This window comes from Geospiza fortis, unplaced genomic scaffold (genome assembly GCF_000277835.1).
Source record: "Geospiza fortis unplaced genomic scaffold, GeoFor_1.0 scaffold186, whole genome shotgun sequence".
Taxonomy (NCBI): Eukaryota; Metazoa; Chordata; class Aves; order Passeriformes; family Thraupidae; genus Geospiza; species Geospiza fortis.
Window position 1 is genome coordinate 5,536,987 of NW_005054331.1, and position 19,789 is coordinate 5,556,775.

The 19,789-nt window shown below is 36.1% G+C and overlaps 1 protein-coding gene across 4 annotated transcripts in view; it reads right to left on the reverse strand.

Moving 5' to 3' along the window:
* The window catches only part of ANKS1B (ankyrin repeat and sterile alpha motif domain containing 1B), a 409,286-nt gene that overhangs the window by 304,942 nt on the left and 84,555 nt on the right, over positions 1-19,789 (reverse strand). For all 4 annotated transcript variants that reach the window (XM_031057572.1, XM_031057571.1, XM_031057573.1 and 1 more), the window contains one exon: positions 5,355-5,495. In XM_031057572.1, the coding sequence (XP_030913432.1) occupies positions 5,355-5,495 (141 nt within the window). The remainder of the gene's footprint in view (positions 1-5,354; positions 5,496-19,789) is intronic.

The following is a 19,789-nucleotide window of genomic DNA, read 5'->3' on the forward strand; positions in this document are numbered from 1 at the left end:
TCATCACCTGCTGGATCTTTCTAGGCAGAATACATATTGCACTTTTCAGTAGCTGCTTCAGTGTGTGGGTGTTGTGTTCCTGAAATTACTAATAAGACTTAAACTTACTGCAAAAGACACAACACTGCAAATCAAGAGTTTAACAGAAATATTTTTTATGGGTAGTAGAGTTTTCCATAGTACTCCCATTTATGTAAATTTATAATCTAATCTACTAAATTAGGAAGAAAAAAATATTTTTCACTGAAGGTTAGAAACCAGAGAAAAGAATTACAGATAATATAACAATCTGGCTATCCATACTCAGGCATATTTTAGGTCAAAGCTTTCCCTACTTTGTCTATAGCATCACTAAATAAGGAGACAGGTTTCCTCCCCTGTAACATAGAAATTAGATAATGCCACAAGACTTTCTGTTTCTAATTTTAGAGAATTTCAGCACTAAGTAAAATGAGCCAAATCTGCTTCTTTACTAGTCTAGTTTGAAATTTGCTTCCACTGAATGCACTGAAAGGTAAAGTTATTAATGGATTGAAAAACCAAGATGAAACATTTTCATCATTATTGTTTAATTAAAAACATGTTCTTTGGTTTTGTCTGTTTTATCAAAAAACAAAGAAGAAATACTTCCTCTTTTATACTATCTCCCCTGCACCATAGCAGTTCAAAAACTTACTTGAACATTCATCACACTGACCTTAAAATCCAAGAAAATTTTTGAGGCAATTGAAGATAGAAGGAGTTCAAACCAAAAGAATATGTTAAAATGAAAAGAAATAATGCCAAATAAAATTCCCAATATTAAAATTCTCCAGAAAGAGATAACAAAGAACCATGCTGCCTCTCTCCAGAGAGGGTCAGTATGGAGGGCTTTTTAGGAGCAGATTTGATCTCTATGTGAAAACTGAGTTAGCTCCTTACTTAAATACTCCATTCATCTCTCATGTATACTGAGCTGACTTTGAAAACGTAAAAATAATTGCAACATAATGATTTTCAATGTCAGGCTTTCTACAGAACAACTGTAACTAGCTTCTATAATACAAACAGTATACAAAATCTCTTCCCATTAAAAATTACTTTTTAAAATTTACTACAAAGACATACAGACAGACAAAATGACCTTCTGGAAGGTAAACATGAAATAAATCACCCTATTAACAGATGTATCAAACTCCAAACTTAAATAGCCTGTATTGATAAAGAAATATCAATAGCCTGTATTGATAAAGAAACTATTACGCACAATTCCCATCTCCTAAAAATGTAGTTAGTAGTGCACTTTTTCTTCCCTCCCTCTAAATAAAAAGGCCTTTTGGGGGGAATGTCTCTCTTCCACAGGAGAACTCATGATAAAGTTGCTGGAGTTCCTACCTCTGGGAATCCTAGAGTTATATAAAGAGAATGTTAATCAGTCTTAAAGGAGAATGTCAAGGTCTCCCAGAAGTTCATTCCCTCCTAAAAGATGAAAATTTGACACTAAGCTAGAAACACAGCATTTAAATATTTAAGTAAATTTGCCATATATTTTTGTGAAGAGCCACGCTTCCCAGCGACTGGCAACACGAAGATTCATACTTACAGCTTTTGAACCAAAGTTCAATTTTTCCATAGCAACTGCACTGCTCTCTTTACAGATATTATTTTCATTTTGTAACAGAGGTGTAACAAATGAGGTGTTCCTTGCTGTCATCATGTCAAACACACGGAATCACTGTCAGGATTTTTAAGTTGTACATACAACACAATTCAAGTCACAGTCCAGGCAAGCTGACCCAGCAGCATCCTAAATGGGACAGAGCTAAACCTACCTTATATCACAATTACTTTATATCATAATTACAAAAAATATGCTGGCATGACTGTCAAGATTAAGGGGTGTGAACTGCTTGCTTTAAACTGATAATACTGGCGGGATCATATAGAACTCTGCAGCACTCATCTCTCTGACATTGCAGACTGCCCTCTATTTATCTCTGTACATCAGGCCCTGGTTTGCCTCTTAGCAGAGAAATATTCAAGGTATGCTATACATGAAAAAGAAAGTGGAATTATATACATACATTCAGAGTATGCTGCTCTGTTCTCAAGAAAATGTGAATATGTATGTGGGTACTGAATTTTTGCCTTAAACCAAAGGTTAACTCCAGAACAAAGCAACAGCCCAAATTAACCTTAAATCATAACCTACAAATGGAATAGACTCTCTGCTAAAATAAGAGGACATGGCTCAATTCCAATCTCCAAAAATCCAGCTGTATAGTCTAAACCCCTGAAATTTTTACAAGGCACAAAGATTTTTCCATAAAGCTCTTCCAGTACTATCGCAGACATCTTTTCATTAAAAATCCTTTCTTAGGATTTTTCTTCCTAAAAAGCTGTGAGGCTTCAGGAACAAAATGTAAACAATGGTTATCTGCTGCAGTGGAGTACAACAGATGCATCTGTGATTGGCCCATCTTAGATGTTTACAATTAATGGCCAATCACAGCCCAGTTAGCTTAGACTCTCTGTCTGAAGACACAAACCTTTATAATTCATTCCTTTCTATTCTTAGCTTAGCTAGCCTTCTGAGATGAAACTTTTCCTTCTATTCTTTTTAGTATAGTTTTAATGTAATGTATATCATAAAATAAGAAATCAAGCCTACTGAACATGGAGTCAGCATTCTCGTCTCTTCCCTCACCTGAAAACCCCTGTGAACACCGTCACACAGTACTTCACCAATTTTGAGATTGTAAAAGAGAGTTGATTGTTCTGAGAACACCTGTATTACTGCTATGCTAGGTCTTAAATAGCATTTTACACAGAACATTCTATAATAGCCCTTTCTAAAATGACACTTCCCAGAACAGTAGAGACAGCAATAACGCACTGCATGCCAGAAGTACCTCCAGACAAGCTTTTTTCCCTAACTGCAAAAAAGAAACCAAGTTTGTCAAGGACATTACTGCCCTCGCCTTTGGCATACTGAAAACTGTTAGCTCACTAGGTCACACGTGGACATTTTCATAATCTCACCTAAAACTCAATTTCATGTTATCATTGTGCCTCTGACTGTGGATATAAAGCAAGAATCAATCTTTATGTTTGTTCACCTTTGATGTGCAAACACACTATATTTACATTATTGTAAAATCTATTTTTAACTAAAGGAGAAGTGTAAAAATGAACTTGTTTGAGTCCAAGAGTAATTGATAGAGCCTTTTCCCTATTTTTGGATCTTTAGGAGAGCACAAATTTTAAGACACCATGTCAAATCCCTTATCTCACTGTTTCTTCATGATGAACTCTGCACTTTCTGATATGTTAGTGCACTGACATGAGTATCAGAAACATATTTTTGTACTTTTACCTAAAAAATGCTATTGCACACAATATAAAATTTGTTAGACCAATTCCAGATACTGTTCTTAATCCAGAAACTTACATATATACTTTGTGTTTTCAAACCCTTAGAACAAGATGTTCTCTGCTGCTTTCTGAAGTAAATGCAAAAGATCCAACAGATTAGCTAACAGCTTGAAAGACTATATACACTGATGGCAACAATTTACAAAAACCAAAGTCACTGGCTTTTAGTGACTTGAGGTTTTTCACTACCTAATTTCTTTCCTTTCTCCCATAAAAAGAAATCAACAAAAGACCAAAACTATCTCTGTCATGAATTTTTATGGATAGAAGCAATCTAGAAAGGCAATCTGCCATATCATAAATGAAAGCATAAGAAATATACTCTTTTTTGTACTTATAATTAAAAATATTATTGTTCTCAGAGTAAGAAGGATGAGATATCCTAAGTCTGAGCTTAAAATTTAAGTGCAATGAATAACACTCATTCAGGAATCACTATCTTAAAACCTACATCATAGTTGAAATTAATCTCTCTTTATAAATAGGAAAGACATACCAACCAACCAAACAACCACACTTGATTACACATTTCAAATGCATCCCTCAATTTTATAGCACCCTTTATGTATACCTTACCTAAAGAAGAAACAAGGAAAACAAAAAATATTTTCTAAAATTAGGAAATAAAAATGGCAAGTATGTTCATCATAGGCAAGTTTAACAATCATTAAACCACAGGTGATATTTAAATAAGAAAAGTTCCATTTAAGAAACATGTTTTGAAACAAATCCTTAAAAATAAGGAATTAGCAACTAGTACTCCGATTGTAAATCAGCATGATTCCGACAATGCCGCACTTTGCCAAATGTCTAAAATGATGGATAGTACGAAGTAGGAAACAGCCTCTGAAAGGGGAAAGGAATATAAAAGCTCCTTATCAAGAGACAGGGCAGTGCTCATTGTTATTCAAGCACATGAGCTGCCATATCCTGTTTCCATTGACTGCAGGGAAGGCTTCAGCATTGACTTCAAACAGGTGCAAGTCCCACGAGACTTAAAGGGAATAAAACCTACAGTCACGGTATGAAAGCCACAGTGTATGAAGTGTGGGGAGACAGGATATGGAATTCCAATGTGGTACACAAGAGTCTGACAAAGCTATTTAAATGTAGTGCCAAGTAAGGATGCAACTGAAAAAACACCAGGCATTTCTAAACAGAAATTTGGCAGGTCTTCATTCAATGCTACAAAAAAAAAAAAAAAAAAAAAGTGCAGGAAAAATGTTACACAAATGAGAGTGCTAATTTATGGTGGGGGGAGAGAACAAGGGAGACCCAGAAGCAGCAATAAGCATCATCCTGTTCAGGAGCAATACAATATCACTTGTTCAGGACACAGCTGCTGGAATGCTTTGGTAGATACTGTAGACTGGTCTCCTCTGAGAGTTGCTGGGACTTAGACTCAAATATATTACCCACTTTTATTTATTCTCTTCTGTATTATGATGAGCATTTGAAAATGTTTGGAAATTTTTTTTCTTTAACTTACATAATCTTCAAAAAGAAGTCTTAGGCTATATTCTTACATCAGTTGAGTTATGCATGATGTCCTCAATTAATTCTATAAAGAAAGTAGCTGAGATGTCATTATATTAATTAGAAGCTGGTCAAAAATAGAGTACTTATCCCAAAGTAAACTATGCGACTTCAAAATTTCTTTCCAGATGGAAAAGAAAGTTATCCAACACAGCAACTATCTGTCTAAAATAGGGGTAGTAAACACCAGTCTCCATATTAAACTCTTGTGAACAATTATTATAGCAGGATGACTGAACCTCAGCATTTAATTTTGGAAGCAGCTTTTGACATTAAAATGAAGAGTGAAAGTAACAATTTTGAAGGGAATCAGGGAAGACTATAAATAACTCTTAGGGTAAAGTCAGAGATTAAGCATCTCTTCCATAGTTACTAAGTTTTATGAGGAAAAGGGAATCACATACCTGTGCAAGCATGGGAAATCCGAGGTTCCTGCATCCATTACAAGGTGTCAGTGCCTCCCATAAACCAGAAGGTCCACAAGTATTTTCAGCTGTATCATCATCTTCTTCCTCCCTTGGTGATAAACGCATTGAAGAAGGCCTCTGTGCATAAAGAAACAATACTTTCAAATTAAACACAGTGATATATATTGTAAAGAAACTTTTTATCTTATGAACTTAATAGCGTCCCATCCAGAAATACCAAAAGATAAACTGCTATTTTAATCCAAAGTACCTACTGTTAAACTGTTGTATGAAAATACTTCCTAAGGAAGGTGCATATTGAGCTACCTGTGATTATACTTTAAAATTGAGTGAACATATTTATATACATACAAAATATTTATTGTCTTTTTTATCAAGAAATTGGCAATTTATACTTAATTTTACTTTAAAATTTGCTGTAATATCATTAAGCTCAGGATATTCCACAAAGAATAAAAACTAACATTTGCCTGGATAGGTCCAATATTTTTGCAGACAAAAACTACTAAATCAGTCAAAAGATGAGGTTTCAGGTTTTGCATTATATTTATCAGTAATAAATGTGTTATCTTATTTTGTAGGCAAAAGATGCATTTAAAATGACCTGTATTATTTTGCTTTATAGTCTGAAAGGGATGAAAAGTATCACTGACTTATGAACACTGTGGCTTACATAATGATCTGAGTGATAAGGGAAAAATGCTGATTTTTGCTTAAACCAGTATCCTAATTTCCTATGACAGACAGAAATAGGAACAGTGGTCAGTTCCCATATATTTATGTTATTTTGCTATACAGGAAAATCCACTCCAACTGAATTGCAGTGGTAATTTTTAAAACTTAGGAGAAGAAGGAGGAAAGTTAACCCAGTAATCAATGATTTTTAAAATCTCACATCAACACAAATTGTTACAAGTAAAAAAAAAAAAAAGTAATTTTCACAATTTTCGCACACTAATTCTAAATTGGTGTATGAAATAGCTGTTCTAGCCTGCTTTAAATTTGCTTGAGCAGCCTGCCTGATACCCAGATACTAAATGCTGTGTTTAGGACCACTTCTTTCAGAAGTGGCTGGACCAAAATAGCACTGTTTGAGACAATGGCTGACCACAGCTATCAATCTGATGGTAACATTAAGTCTAAAGCGCTGCTATGGGGTCCATGTAAAAATCATCTTAAAAAACCCAACACCTAATTGCAGATTATTTTAGCCAATAGAATAAAGAAATGCATGGAGTCTGCTGCAAGGAAGGGAATAGAGAAGTGAAAGAAAAGTAGGGAGAAAAATAAGTAGAGAAACAGCAGCAGCTCTAAAGATGAACACAAGCTAATGGAAACTGTAGGAGAAGCAAAGGCACCACACAGACAGGCACTAACTCAAATTGTGTAACATCTGAGGATCATTCAACTCTTGACTCTTGTGCTAACTTCTTTACACAAAAGTTGTTGATATACCATTAATTTAAGCAGGGAAAATATTTAGAAATTCTATCTCGACCGATGCATCAAAGATGAGAAACACAATATACCCCACTCCATTATGCTGATTCCCCTCGGTTAGAAAATGGTTGTTCCCTTGTTGCAGACTTCATGAATCTATCCATATCTTGTAAAGTTAGGTGGATTTATTTACTTTTTATTTGAGAAGTCAATTTCTAAAACATTCTTAGCATGGTATTTCATTAGGTTATTTTGACACTTTAGTAGTACCACAGAATATGTCGCCATAGCAACCAATATTCTCACACTGATTATTAAAAGCATCGGGTTAATTCTGCAGAGTGTAGGTCGTGAAAGACTATTATTGCTAGGTATTTGCATAGACAAAGGAAGCAGACTAGAGGTCTTTCCCCTCTATTTATGACACCATCTTCCATGGTGGCTGCCCTACACTTTTATTTTAAATCTCAGAATTGCTGTACCAGAGAATAAAGCATTTCTTGCCCCCTGGAGTAAAAAGCAAAGAACTGCAGCAGTGCTCAGCACAGGAAAGCAGGTGACACACATTAGCTGTAACCTTACAAGCCAATGGAAGTGAATGAATACAAAGTCATATAAAAATGTCAGTGCACCCTGTAAAGGTACAAAACACACACGCACAAGTGAGAAATTTTCAACTGAAAAGAAGATGAATTATAATAGAGTCACTGAAGGGGGAGCATATGAGAATTTAGCCATTACAGGAACAGAGTGAAAAAACCCCATGCCAAACATCTATTAAACAGTAAAACCAAAATACACAAGCAGAATGAGAGTTGTATATTTCCATTAGATGTATTTTATATAAATAGCCTAAGATAGAGTGTGAATCACAGGAATTTAATGTCAATGTGAATGAGAGGAAGTGGAAAGTATCTAGTCAGATCTCTTGATCACTTGAAAAAGGATCAGTCAATGCCAGAGTTCATTAGGCACACGACTGGAACAAACCGATACTGTCATGCAACTAGACAACACAGGTATGAACATGATATAGACTAATTTATAGACTACTGAAGATCAGGGTGAGCTCTTTTTACACTTGCACAGATTTCTGACACCAATAAGGCACTAAAAAGGCACCATTAGGAAAAGTCTATTTGGAGGGTGAAGAAACAGTTATTGTCATCACCTTTCTCACCCATCCCTGCTTGACAGATGCCCAGTTCCTCCCAGGCAGTGGGAGGGAGATATGTGGGAATTAGTGCAGGGGAAGAGAGCTGCAATTGCAAAGAGGAAGGAAGGAGTTAATAGCTGCATGAGAGAAAAGGGTCACAAGTGCCCCAAATTTGATAGACTGGGGTTGCATACCCTGGGAAGAGGGATGTGTCTGGAGGAGGCAAACGAGATACAGAAAAATCTACAATCCATTCACAGAGCTCAGACTGTGACACAAACCCATAAAACTCCAAACCCAGACCACACAGTTTCCTGTTACTCTCTCACAGCCTTCATTTCTTTCCCAGAAGTCCCTAATTTTTCTGTTCTGTTGTATAATTTAATTTTGCCTCCTTAGAGGTCCTTTGAACATGAAAATCTAATTCTGTGTGTGCTACTGGAAAGCCTTGATACAGCCCTGTAGGGAGAGTTTTCGTAAAACCAAAGATATTTATGCCCACTTCCCAGAAAATAAATAAATAAACAGAGTAGAAGATATTTCTGTCAACTAAAGAAAAAAAGGCACCATTTAGAACCTCTTATTTATACCTGTTTGGAGTTAAAACAACCCAAACAAATGTAGTTAAAAATGCCGTCTAAATCACAGCTACTCAATTAATTGAATTAGACATTATGAAATGGCAAAGCCAATATAAACTGCAGTACTAAGCTTCAGTAAGGGAACTTCTGCCTAAGTTAGAAGAGACAAGCATAAACAACACGTATCCTCAACGGAACAGACAGAAAACCTTACATGATATTAGATATGATATGCAAAAGGAAAATTTGGTAGAGAAATCACTAAGATATTAATAGAGAATTAAAGCTTTATTAAAAGTTCTGGTTTTTACTGGAACGCTGAAACAAGTATTAGACATTGCTTGCAGTATTAAAAGGCTAAGAAAGTAATTTCTCTGAGTAAAGAGAGAATAATAGCGATACAGCAGTGAGAGAGTAGTAAGATCTAGCATAAGGACATTCTACCACTACAACTAACGACAAATTTTCTTCAGACACTACTAAGACTATCATATCACCTCCCATTTTTATACTTAATGAGTATTTAAATCATGTCTTCCAAAATTTAGGTATGGAAGCATTCCTTTTCATGCCTCCATCTACATAAATGGCAAAAATTTGGGTGCTAGGACACTTTAGACTGAAGGACACTTTATAAAGAGCCTATTTATTCTCAAAACATGTATGCACACCAGATTGTCTATCACAATAACTTGGAATCTCTGTCCTAATCTAAGAGAGCAAGGCAATATTTATTAACAGAGAGAATGATGAATACAGAAAGAAAAAGCAGAGAAAGTCTGTTCTACTTTAAAAGTCAACAACAAGAGAAGGTGAGAGCAGCTTTAATCTTAACAGTCACCAAGTTCACAGCTCAGTGGCTGTACACCATGTATAAAACATACATAAATACCTTTAAGTATGGCCTTCTTTTTATCAAATACTAACTATCTCCTATCTAACGTATAACCTTATTACCTAGACAAGTTTATTTAAGGAATGCAGTAAATTTTAAAAGATGTCTTATTTCCTTTCAGTCCCTCCTTTTTTCTCAGGATTTACTGAAGACTGGTCTGCTTTCTGCCTTGACATTTGTAAGCAGACACTGCTAGGAAAAATATTACTCAATTCCCTTGTTTTGGAATACATAGGAGACTTTCCTGAACTAGTCCAGTGAAACCTAAAAGCAAACATCAAAACCTTCCCTTCTTGTATCTGGCTTTTTCACATCATCATCCAATTGCAGAAGTATTTCATATACCCTTTCAAACAGTATCTGCTAGAGCCAAACATCATCAGTAAACTATTAAAGGTGCAAAATAACAGGATATTTACTGTTTGCTATTGCATCATAGCTCTGGAGACACGAACATTACCTTATCATTTATCTTTGTTAGGAAACAATATTTTTAAATGGAGCAGTAAAGATGAAATCCAGAAGGCAATATTGTTCTGCTTATGGGAGGCAGAAAGCAACCAGACATTTGATAAGCCAAATGCTGCTACTCAGTTTGAAACAATGAGGACAGTAGGAAATTTATTCTGTAGAAATAATTTGGCAAACATGTATTTTCTATCATCCTACCAAAGATGTGCTTCTAACTCTCCTTGGCCCAAAGGACATGTACCTTACACTGTGAAATAAAAGCGCAAAATTACAGGTCTGTTACCTAGTATTCTATTTTGACATTATTATTACTAAGAACTAATAGAACAGGAAACTGTTCCTGAATTTCTTCTATAAATTTGGACGAGAAGGTCTATCTCTGCCACAGCTGTCCCCAGCAGCTGCAGCAGTCAAGCCAGGGACAGAAGAGCTGGGACACTGTTCTGTGCTCTCACTGCTCCCCCTGCTGCTGCCCAAGCTGCTCTCAGGGGAAAATGCCTGAGGTATGCAAAAGAAAAAAGAGCATTAGGGCATAACATATAACACAATCAGTTACTATTTTTCTACAGCAGCATCCCTGCATTAAGCAAATATGCCCTTCTGAGATTCAGTAAGGATCCTGTAAAGGAGGAGCCTCAATTATGACATACATCCTATGTCTCACAGACAGTGAAGGGTTTTGGGAACCTGGGCACACTTTTCCCACATCCCCCAAGGCCTTCTCCCTACTAATGATTTTCTGTTTCCCATCCTCATTATTTTGTCTTTCACCTTACACTGCACATCTGCTGCTGTTCTTTCACAAACATGTTCCAAGTCTGCATCTTTTCCATTTGCTCTGCATGTGGGTACAATTTGACTGCAGCTCCTGTATTCTACAAAGAAGTATCAGGAAGACAGACAGTCTTGTACTTACAGCAGCAGAATGATGGACAGGAGTACTCTGCACCTGCCTCTGCCTTAATCCCTGTGGGATGCTAGACATGTCATTTCAACATCTCCAAGATGGTCACTAAGTTTGTGCTCCTGATCTGCTGGCTATGCTGAAACTGAAGGTGAGTTTGCCCAAATGCTGGGCTACATCAGGAACCATCTTGGGAATCTCTGTGACTATTCTCAGTGGTATATGAGCCTAAGTACCCTGCAAATCCCAGCTCCAGCAGTCCCAGATGTGGAATCTTGGTCTCTACACCACTGCGCATCAGCCCAGCTGCATGTGATATTTTCTGACTGGGGCTCCAAAAGAAACACCACATCTGAAGCAGTTACACCCTTGGAACTCAAGATCACTGTGATATCTGATTCCGAGGAGAAATTCCTGTCACTTGAAGCCAGCAGAGTCAAGTGAAATGACCACATGTAGCAAACACAAGATGCATTAACTAGGCAAATGTGATTAATTAACATACATACACAACTATGTGGTTATGTAGCTGCTGCCCCTCAGTGGGCACCATTGACATCTATCATGATGAGCACCCCAAAATAAATCACTCTGTCTCCAGAGCAGGATCTGACACTATACAGGAAATACATCCTGGAACCGAATGGCAAGTACAGGGCATACTGAATAAGGTCAAAATTTTAAGTAAAAATGAGATTATAAAATGAGTACATCTGGACATGTATTGAAAAGTGGAGAAATACATTTGAAATTTTAATTCATCCTTGCATGTAGCATAAATAACAAATATTAAGATGATTCTTATTCTTTGCACTACTCTCATAGAAGGATGAAACCATTCATAAAACAAAAGTTTAGGATTTAAAAACCTAATAGGTGATCTGTTTTCTCAAGTGATCAGTTACGGGACCCAACAAAATGGCCTGAAGTTGTGTCAGGGAAGGTTTAGGTTGGACATCAGGAAAAGGTCTTGCACCCAGAGGGTGTTTGGGCACTGGCACAGGCTCCTCAGCACAGAGGTCACAGCACCAGCCTGACAGAGCTCAAGAAGCATTTGGACAACAGTCTCAGGGACAGCGTGTGAGTCTTGGATGTCTCTCTGCAGGGCCAGGAATTGGACTTGATGATCCTTGTGGGCCCCTTCCAACTCAGTGAATTCTGTGATTTAATACAAGTTTTTTGTTTAATCTATGGATTAAGCTACTTCTCTATAATGTATCAAAACATAGGCACTTCCATAACTTACTCCACTCTAATATATGTGTTTGGGACAGGATTGAACTGCCAAATTAATTTCTCTTTCTTAACATTAGCTAAAATAAAGTGAACCTGTGTTATAAATACTTGTCTAACTTTGAGCACATACCTAATACCAATAAATCAGACTATTTGCACACTTAATTTTAAATGTTTAATGTCAAAGTATTTCAAGTGCTTTACTTTACCATTAAAAAGAACTTAGCACATGCAGCATAAAGCCCTAAAACAGAATTCACCCAGGAAGTCATAAAGACTGCAAGGACACTCTGCTAGAGAATGCATCTCTAGGAATGCCTTTCCATCCCACAGATTTGACCTATGTTGGTATGTAAGGAAGGCTGTACACAAATATGGGCTGTGCAGAAAGGGAAGGAATTCAGTACTTTTATTTTTGAGTCTTGAAATTTAACCACAAGAACTGTTGCAATTAAGTTAATGGAATTTCTCATGTTAATGACAGACTTTTGCGTCTCCCTGAATCAATATGCACATGACTCACTCCAAAATGTGACTCACTGAAAAACTCATGTACCAGATGAAAAAGAAGAAACTGATAATGAAGGGAATAGGAGCCTACAGAAAAGCAAAACTGAAGTGTTAATAATTTAAAAATATTAAAGAGAATTAAAGGCTACAGAATATTTGCCCTTGCATAAAGGAAAAAAATCATAATTCAAAGTAATGTCAACCACTTTTGGCTTTAAACGTCTCAGAGAAAAGACTGCTTGGAGAACATTTACAGAGCCATCTCTGTATTTCACAGCCCTATACCATCTGAATGTTATCATATAACATTTGAAAATCTTAGTGCTATGTAATTGCCATGAAAATCAGTTGTAAACCTTGTATTTTTCCTTTTTTAAAATTGTGAAAGAGAGGGTGGGTAAGTGGGTGGCAGTATGATGAAACTTATAGAAAACACATTATTTCTCATGAAATAGAGCAGAAGGAAGAGAAATTAAAGTAGGGAGAAAATCAGGTGGCAAGAGAGTAGGCAGAAGTCACCACTTAATTACTCCTCCAGCGCACAGTTTTTTATTTAGCACACATATTCTCAGTAGAAATGTGTCAATGAAAATGCAGTTATTATTCGATTAAGCCACTGTTGCCTTAAGAAAGAACATAAAAAAATCATACCTGAATAGACAAAGGCAATCTAAAGAACTATAATGCAGTACTGAGTTAACCATCTGAAGGTGAATGCTGGTTAAGAGTGGACAATCAAAAGAGCTTTGAAAAACATCTTTGCTATGTGATTTACAGATCCAGCAGTAACAAATTACTAGTAGTTTGCCATATTGGCAGCCAAGTGCTAAACAACATGTAAACACAACACAGTAGAACAGTTGACAACTGAAATGTCTTAGAAGCCTATGGAAGTTGAAGGCCTAACTAGAAAAGATCAGCCAAAGAAAAATCTACCTTTTGTTCTCAGAAGCACAAGCAATGGCTCAGACTCCTCTAGAGGTGCTGAAAAGGATCACACACACATCCCATCAGAGATGCAGCATACTATCAAGTGGAGAACAGCTCTCAATGCAGCCTGATTTACATGGCATGTGGAAGCAGCATTCAAAATCATCTTCTCTAGGAAGGCAAAGTCTTTGCTATGGCCAATAGGAAAATCTGCCAGTGTGAAGTTGACATACTGCAAGTTGCTGCTTTTTCCTGTCTTATATAATTAAGCCAGTGATGTCACTGCAGTCATCTCAATAACCACTACTGCCAGAAGATGTAGGGCAGGGTGTGCTTTTTCTGTGCTAGCTCACAGGTCCTGTTTCCTTTTGCCTGTGGAACGCCACACATTCAGATCCACTGCAGTACAAGCACACCTTTATGTTCTTTTCCAGACACATTCCTAAGTAGCTAAAGACTTAATATTTAAATTTCTCCAGTCATTCATAATATAATGCCTTAAACTCCTATAAAATACAGATAAACAAGTCAGTCAGTAACAGGCTTTCATCTATAATTCCTGTGAAGCACTGTGTTTCTTAGGAGGTATCAATGACTAAATAAGCGATTGTGAACTGTTAAAATTACTTAGATTTCATAAAGGAAACACCACTGACAGAGACAAAAGCAAGGCAATAAATATTCCAATACCCATAAGTAAGAAACTATTAACAATGGAAAAGAAAGACCTGCATAGCAATAAAAAAGTAATTATATTTTAATATGATTTTTGTCTAAGTTTGACGGGCAGTATTGAGGCTGCTTCTTTGCAGATTCTGAACAGCCCATATTTCAGAGATATTAGGCAAAGCACCAATATCAACAAAAATAATAGTGGTAGTATTAATGCAAATTGTTTAATCTCAAATAATTACTGAAGCAAATAAAATTGAAGAACCTCTTCTGAGATATTCCCTCATGACACTAAACTGAAACTTATGGTAAGTTTAGGAAGGAGAGATGCCAAGAGAAGAGAAATGAAAATTGATATTCAAAAATTGTGTAAGTCATTCAACATTCACATTTCTCTGGAAAAATAAAGAATCTGCTGTAAGGAGCAACACGTGCATCATGTGACATAACACAGTAAGTAAATCTGGTTTCTGATTCTAATCTCACTTAAAAAACTTAGACCACTGAAGTCAGGCAACGATTCCAGTTATATTACAGTCACAGAAAAGCTAAGGGGTGCTTTTCTAGCACACTCTTGATGTATGGGCAAAGTTTTCTAATGCATAGTAAATATCAGGCACTGGCCCTTATCTGAATTCCTCAAGATATTATATTTTATAGAGCTATAGGAATCTGGCCCAGCATATTTTTCTATTCATTCTCTACTTGCTGAGCTTATTAACAGGGGCTGGAAAAATCTGTCAACAGAATACAATGAAACTCTATGTTATGAATGGTCAACTTTCAAGACTTAAGGACAAAAATACTGAATTTATTTTATATGCCTATTGTAAAACAAATCTGCTTGTAGCCATTAGGATAGAATAAAAATGAAATTAAACAAGTAGTCTAAACAAACTGCCCAATGCTCTAATTTCAGCTACTAAACAATTTTTAAGGAGAGCATTATTTTGTATTAGCTTGTCATGGGTGGTCATTTTGCCCTGTGAAATATGGCGCGTTATTTACCATTAGCATTATTTGTATGCCTCTTACTAAGAAGCAAAGAAAACAAAGAGAGACTGCAGCTCCTAAGAAAGCACCTACTTAGTCAACTTCAAAAGAATCATTGAATCAAATATAGTTAAACCACACATTTAATCCCCACCCCTTAGGATCCTGTAGAAGTTCACATGGCTCTGATGGATTAGCAGGCTCCATCTCCTCGCTATACCATTGGGATAAAGTTATGCTGTTCCACTCACCACAGAAAACAACTGAGACATAGCCATACAGTTCTTACTTTTCTCATGCATTTCCTGTCAGATGGTAATCATCAGGCTTCACTGCAAGTTCCAAGCTTAATGACTTAATTCTGACACTAATGGAATAGACATGAAATCACTGTTGACTTGAGTTATATACATATTTCATTTTTTCCCCCTCTACTCTTTGTAACTTGATGTGTAGGTAAAACACTCATTTATTCTGAGGTCACTATGTATTATGAAGAACAATCAAACCTGCATTGGTACCTGCTGACAACCTGGTACCTGCTGATAAGAGTTCTAAATTATTACAGAAATTCCTATCTCTTAATGAAGAAACATCAAAAGCTAAAATGTTCTAGAAAAATGTGGGTTTTGTTTAGATTGCAGGATAGGTTCTCCTTCTTTCCTTATTAACTCAGTTATCTTTTCCCTCAGGTAAGTATCTACATATGACTGTGAAAGACAAATCTTCTACACATCTAAGCTCATTCTTCTTATATTCTACCAAAAGCAGTTTTTCCAGAGAGCAAAAAATATGTTGCAGAAATTAAAATCTGATTGTACCTAAAAGTCAGCAAAGTCTTTCATATTCCTTCTAGACCTCATACATTGCTTCATACTCTATTGCTCAAATGTGATAAACCAACACACCTTTGGAGTATCAGCATTCCTACCGGTGATGCTCTAAATCACAGAGGCAGAAACTGTATTTTGAGAAGACCAAGAAAGATGAAAAGAACTTTTTGTTCTCTTGTGAAGGAGAATCTGAAATTGTGATTCTGACTGGAACACTGGAGAACAGTCTGACGACAGGAGAAACCCAAGGGAAATGGAGAGCAGGAGTCCATGACAGATTTTTTTTGACAAACTTCGAAGGAAGGTCAGTGCTTGACGGAAGCACTTCTGGTTACCAATAACTTAGTGTTCCTGACAATTTGGTTTTATAATAATATCACAAAGAGAGAGTTGATGTTAACATTAAAAAAGTCACCTGTCTGGGTGGAAATCTCATGGCATTATCTTCTCATTCTGTTCTCCAGAAGTGACTGAAACTCTCTTGGAAGGTCCCAAATGAATCTGGAGACTGCAGCTTAAGCATGGGCACCATGTTGTACACTACTGAATACTCCCAGGACGACAGACCCTGAAGGTATCAAAAGAAATGAAAGAGAAGGGGTTCTGCTGTGCAGCACTGGCAACAGGGGCACAATGGCACAGCCAGCTTAAGGATGTTAAAAAAAATCATGAAACACAGATGAGAAAGAAGGTTCGCTAAAGCACTGAGTAACATAAAAAAATATATATTTAATGCAAGCAAATATAGTTCATATTGGGAAGATGATTTCAGGATCAGTTCTGACAGAGCCCTCAGATGTTGGCTAATCCTACTGAGATTAGTAGATATCCTTGGTGTTCATCTAAGTACAATGAAACAGAAATGACTCTACATATGTGCTCAGTATTGAACTGAAATTGTTCTTGTAAAAAAAATCTACTGTAGTCAAGTTAATAAAACCTAGCTATCAAACAGAATTTTTGAGCAGACAAAATTTTACTAATCATTGCCACAATACCCCAAATTTACATGCAGCTTTATAGCCACAAACAAGCTCTTTTATCTGAAAAGCTTGTATTATAATTACTTCATATGGAAAAAATTCTAAACCCATATCCAAGGTCCTTATGTATAAGATTCAGCTGAGATGAAAGGGTCCATAGCAGGGCAAGTGAAAGTGCTTGGCAGCATGGAAAGACTTACATACAAAATAAGAAAATGCTAAGATCACTTAGTCAGGAAAAGGAAAGCTTGAAGAAAGAACAAGCCTGAAATATTGCAAATTATGAAGGGTGTGCACAAAGCATTTGTTCTTTGCTACTCTATCAGATTTTACCATCTAAGAATAAATGGAAGCATAAACTCAGCCAATAAGAGAAAATGCCTGTGTCTAGAGCACATATTCTGCAAAAAAGCAATACAGGGTTTTACACGGTGTAAACAATGCGACAGACTGGAGCAAAAGGATTAGATACCTTTAGGCTTCACCACTGCAAGCTAAACGCATAACAGCATTCAGAGAGATGCATTTGTCTGTAAGCTATTTTCCTGCTAGTACCTGATAGTCAAGGAAATTGCCACACACACATAATTGCACAGACTGCTTAAATTTTCCAGAAAATCATTCTAGTGGAAAAAAGAGCAGGTACTTTTTAATGCAGATTAAATGAACTCGTGGTTTGGCCAGCACATTCCCCTAGTTATCCTTAACTCCACGTAGTTTAAATCATACTAAGTGTTGTCATGTTTTGAGATTTTATATTCTTAAACAAGCACTGGCTTTCTCACAGGGTAGGTCTGTGCAGCTCACCGGAGGATTGGCTAGCAATCCTTCTACCCGAAATCACAGCAGCAGGGAGCTGCAGGGTAATTTAGTCAGCTGTGAAGCATGATACCAGGCAAATTATTCTGTGTAGAGTTCCACATAGCTCCTATTAGGACCCCTCTAACATAAATTTTCACAACACTGTGCTGAAGCATAGCCTAACCTACAGATACAGAACATAATATTTTTTAATAGCTACACAACACAGGTTACCCGTCACTAGGTAGCCTAAAGAAGAGGGAAAAAATTTTGTATCCAGTTGGTTTCCCTCTGCTTCTTTGTAACCACTAGCTCATGTTTAAACAGAATTTAGAAATCCTTTTGTAAAGCAGTTTATGGAAAGTACATAATTCCACACTGACCAAGTGGATGTTTGGTACTGGATGTCCCATTATAAATATCTAATGAAAAAAAGTAGCAGCAGCAACAGTTCTCAGTGGGAAATACTACTGTGCGCACTAGAAATTGGGAGTAGCAGATGGTTTTTAGTGAGGTGGTAGCTTTTAAAATAAATTTTTTAAGTTATATAATCTTATCTTCAGAGTGTGGGTAGACCTCTCCAATAAGGGAATCTCAAAAAAGTTATGTTTACATATCCTGGGAGAGATGGCCTTCATACTTTTACTTCCCATAGAAATAAGAGTCATATATGCTTGCAAAATAGGATTCACAACTGTACTGGGTGAAAGAGCAACTTTATACAAAATTCTTGCAACATCAGAATTTGGCAATACTTAAATTATCTAATGCTATCATAAAAAGGAATTCAGTAAAGCAACAATCTTTCAAACACTGTCTCTCAATACAATTCTCTTCCCTTTTTAACTACATCATAAATACCTGCAAAATGCATTGAAGCTTTATTATCAAATTCACCAAATGTTAATACATTAAATTATTTAAATTTATCTGTTTCTGTCCTTGAAGCCCCATAAAAGCAGGCCTGATTATCTTACTATTCCCTAATGAATAAGCAACCAAAATCAAAATTGTTCTGGAAGGTGTTTTTACTGTATCCTCATTAGTAAGCCATTGTACATACTTCTGGCTTGCTCATCACCATTTTTCTGTGAAATTTTGTATCCATTTCTCAATAATGCATGCAAGTGTGTGGTGTTTTTAAAGGCTCAAGACAGCAATTATTTCCCTCGAGTATGTTTGGTCACTCTTAGCTATTATATTTCAATCCAGCCATTATTTATTTAAATGTTATATTAATAGTAAAAACCAAAATAGTATTCTTGAATAATGCTACTAAACAGTTAACTTCAATATTCAACAAGCTCTAGGAATTACTTTGTGAAATAATAAAAAAACCCTGTGCTTTTTATAAAAAAATAATTGTTCTTTTCTTTAGAGAAAAAAATTAATCAGAATAACTGACTTCTGAAAAACCATGCATAAATTTTACCCACTCTGATATATTGTCTTAGTCAACTTCTTTCAAAACCACATAATTCTATGATTTTGAATATCTCCTTAGATATAAACCAGACACGATTATAATTTTATTGCTGTTATACAGCCTCATATTCTTGATATTCTGACATAAGAGTAAAAATTGTGTCTTTGAATATGTACCATCACTCTTTTCAGCAATCGTATTATATTTTTACATATATTTTTTCCACTCTCTCAACATGCACTAGTATCAACTTCCCATCCTGGATGACAGAAACTGACATTTATATGCCTGTGATGAAATCCAAATCTTTTCCCTGAGACTACACAGAACCTTTCCTCATGTTTAAATTTAAATTACTGCTGCCAGCCTTTATTATCTATTATATAACCACATTAAATTTAAACAGATATACTGCTGCCACTTCTGTGAAATCCCTCTGTAGTGCAGTTACTACACGGTTTTACTATCTTCAGTTAAAAAAAAAAAATTAGGGGCATCTTAAGTTTCTCGGTATTTATACCATGTAATTAAGCAAAATCCTTTAACATACACTCTGCTTTTAAGAACACAGAAAACTCTC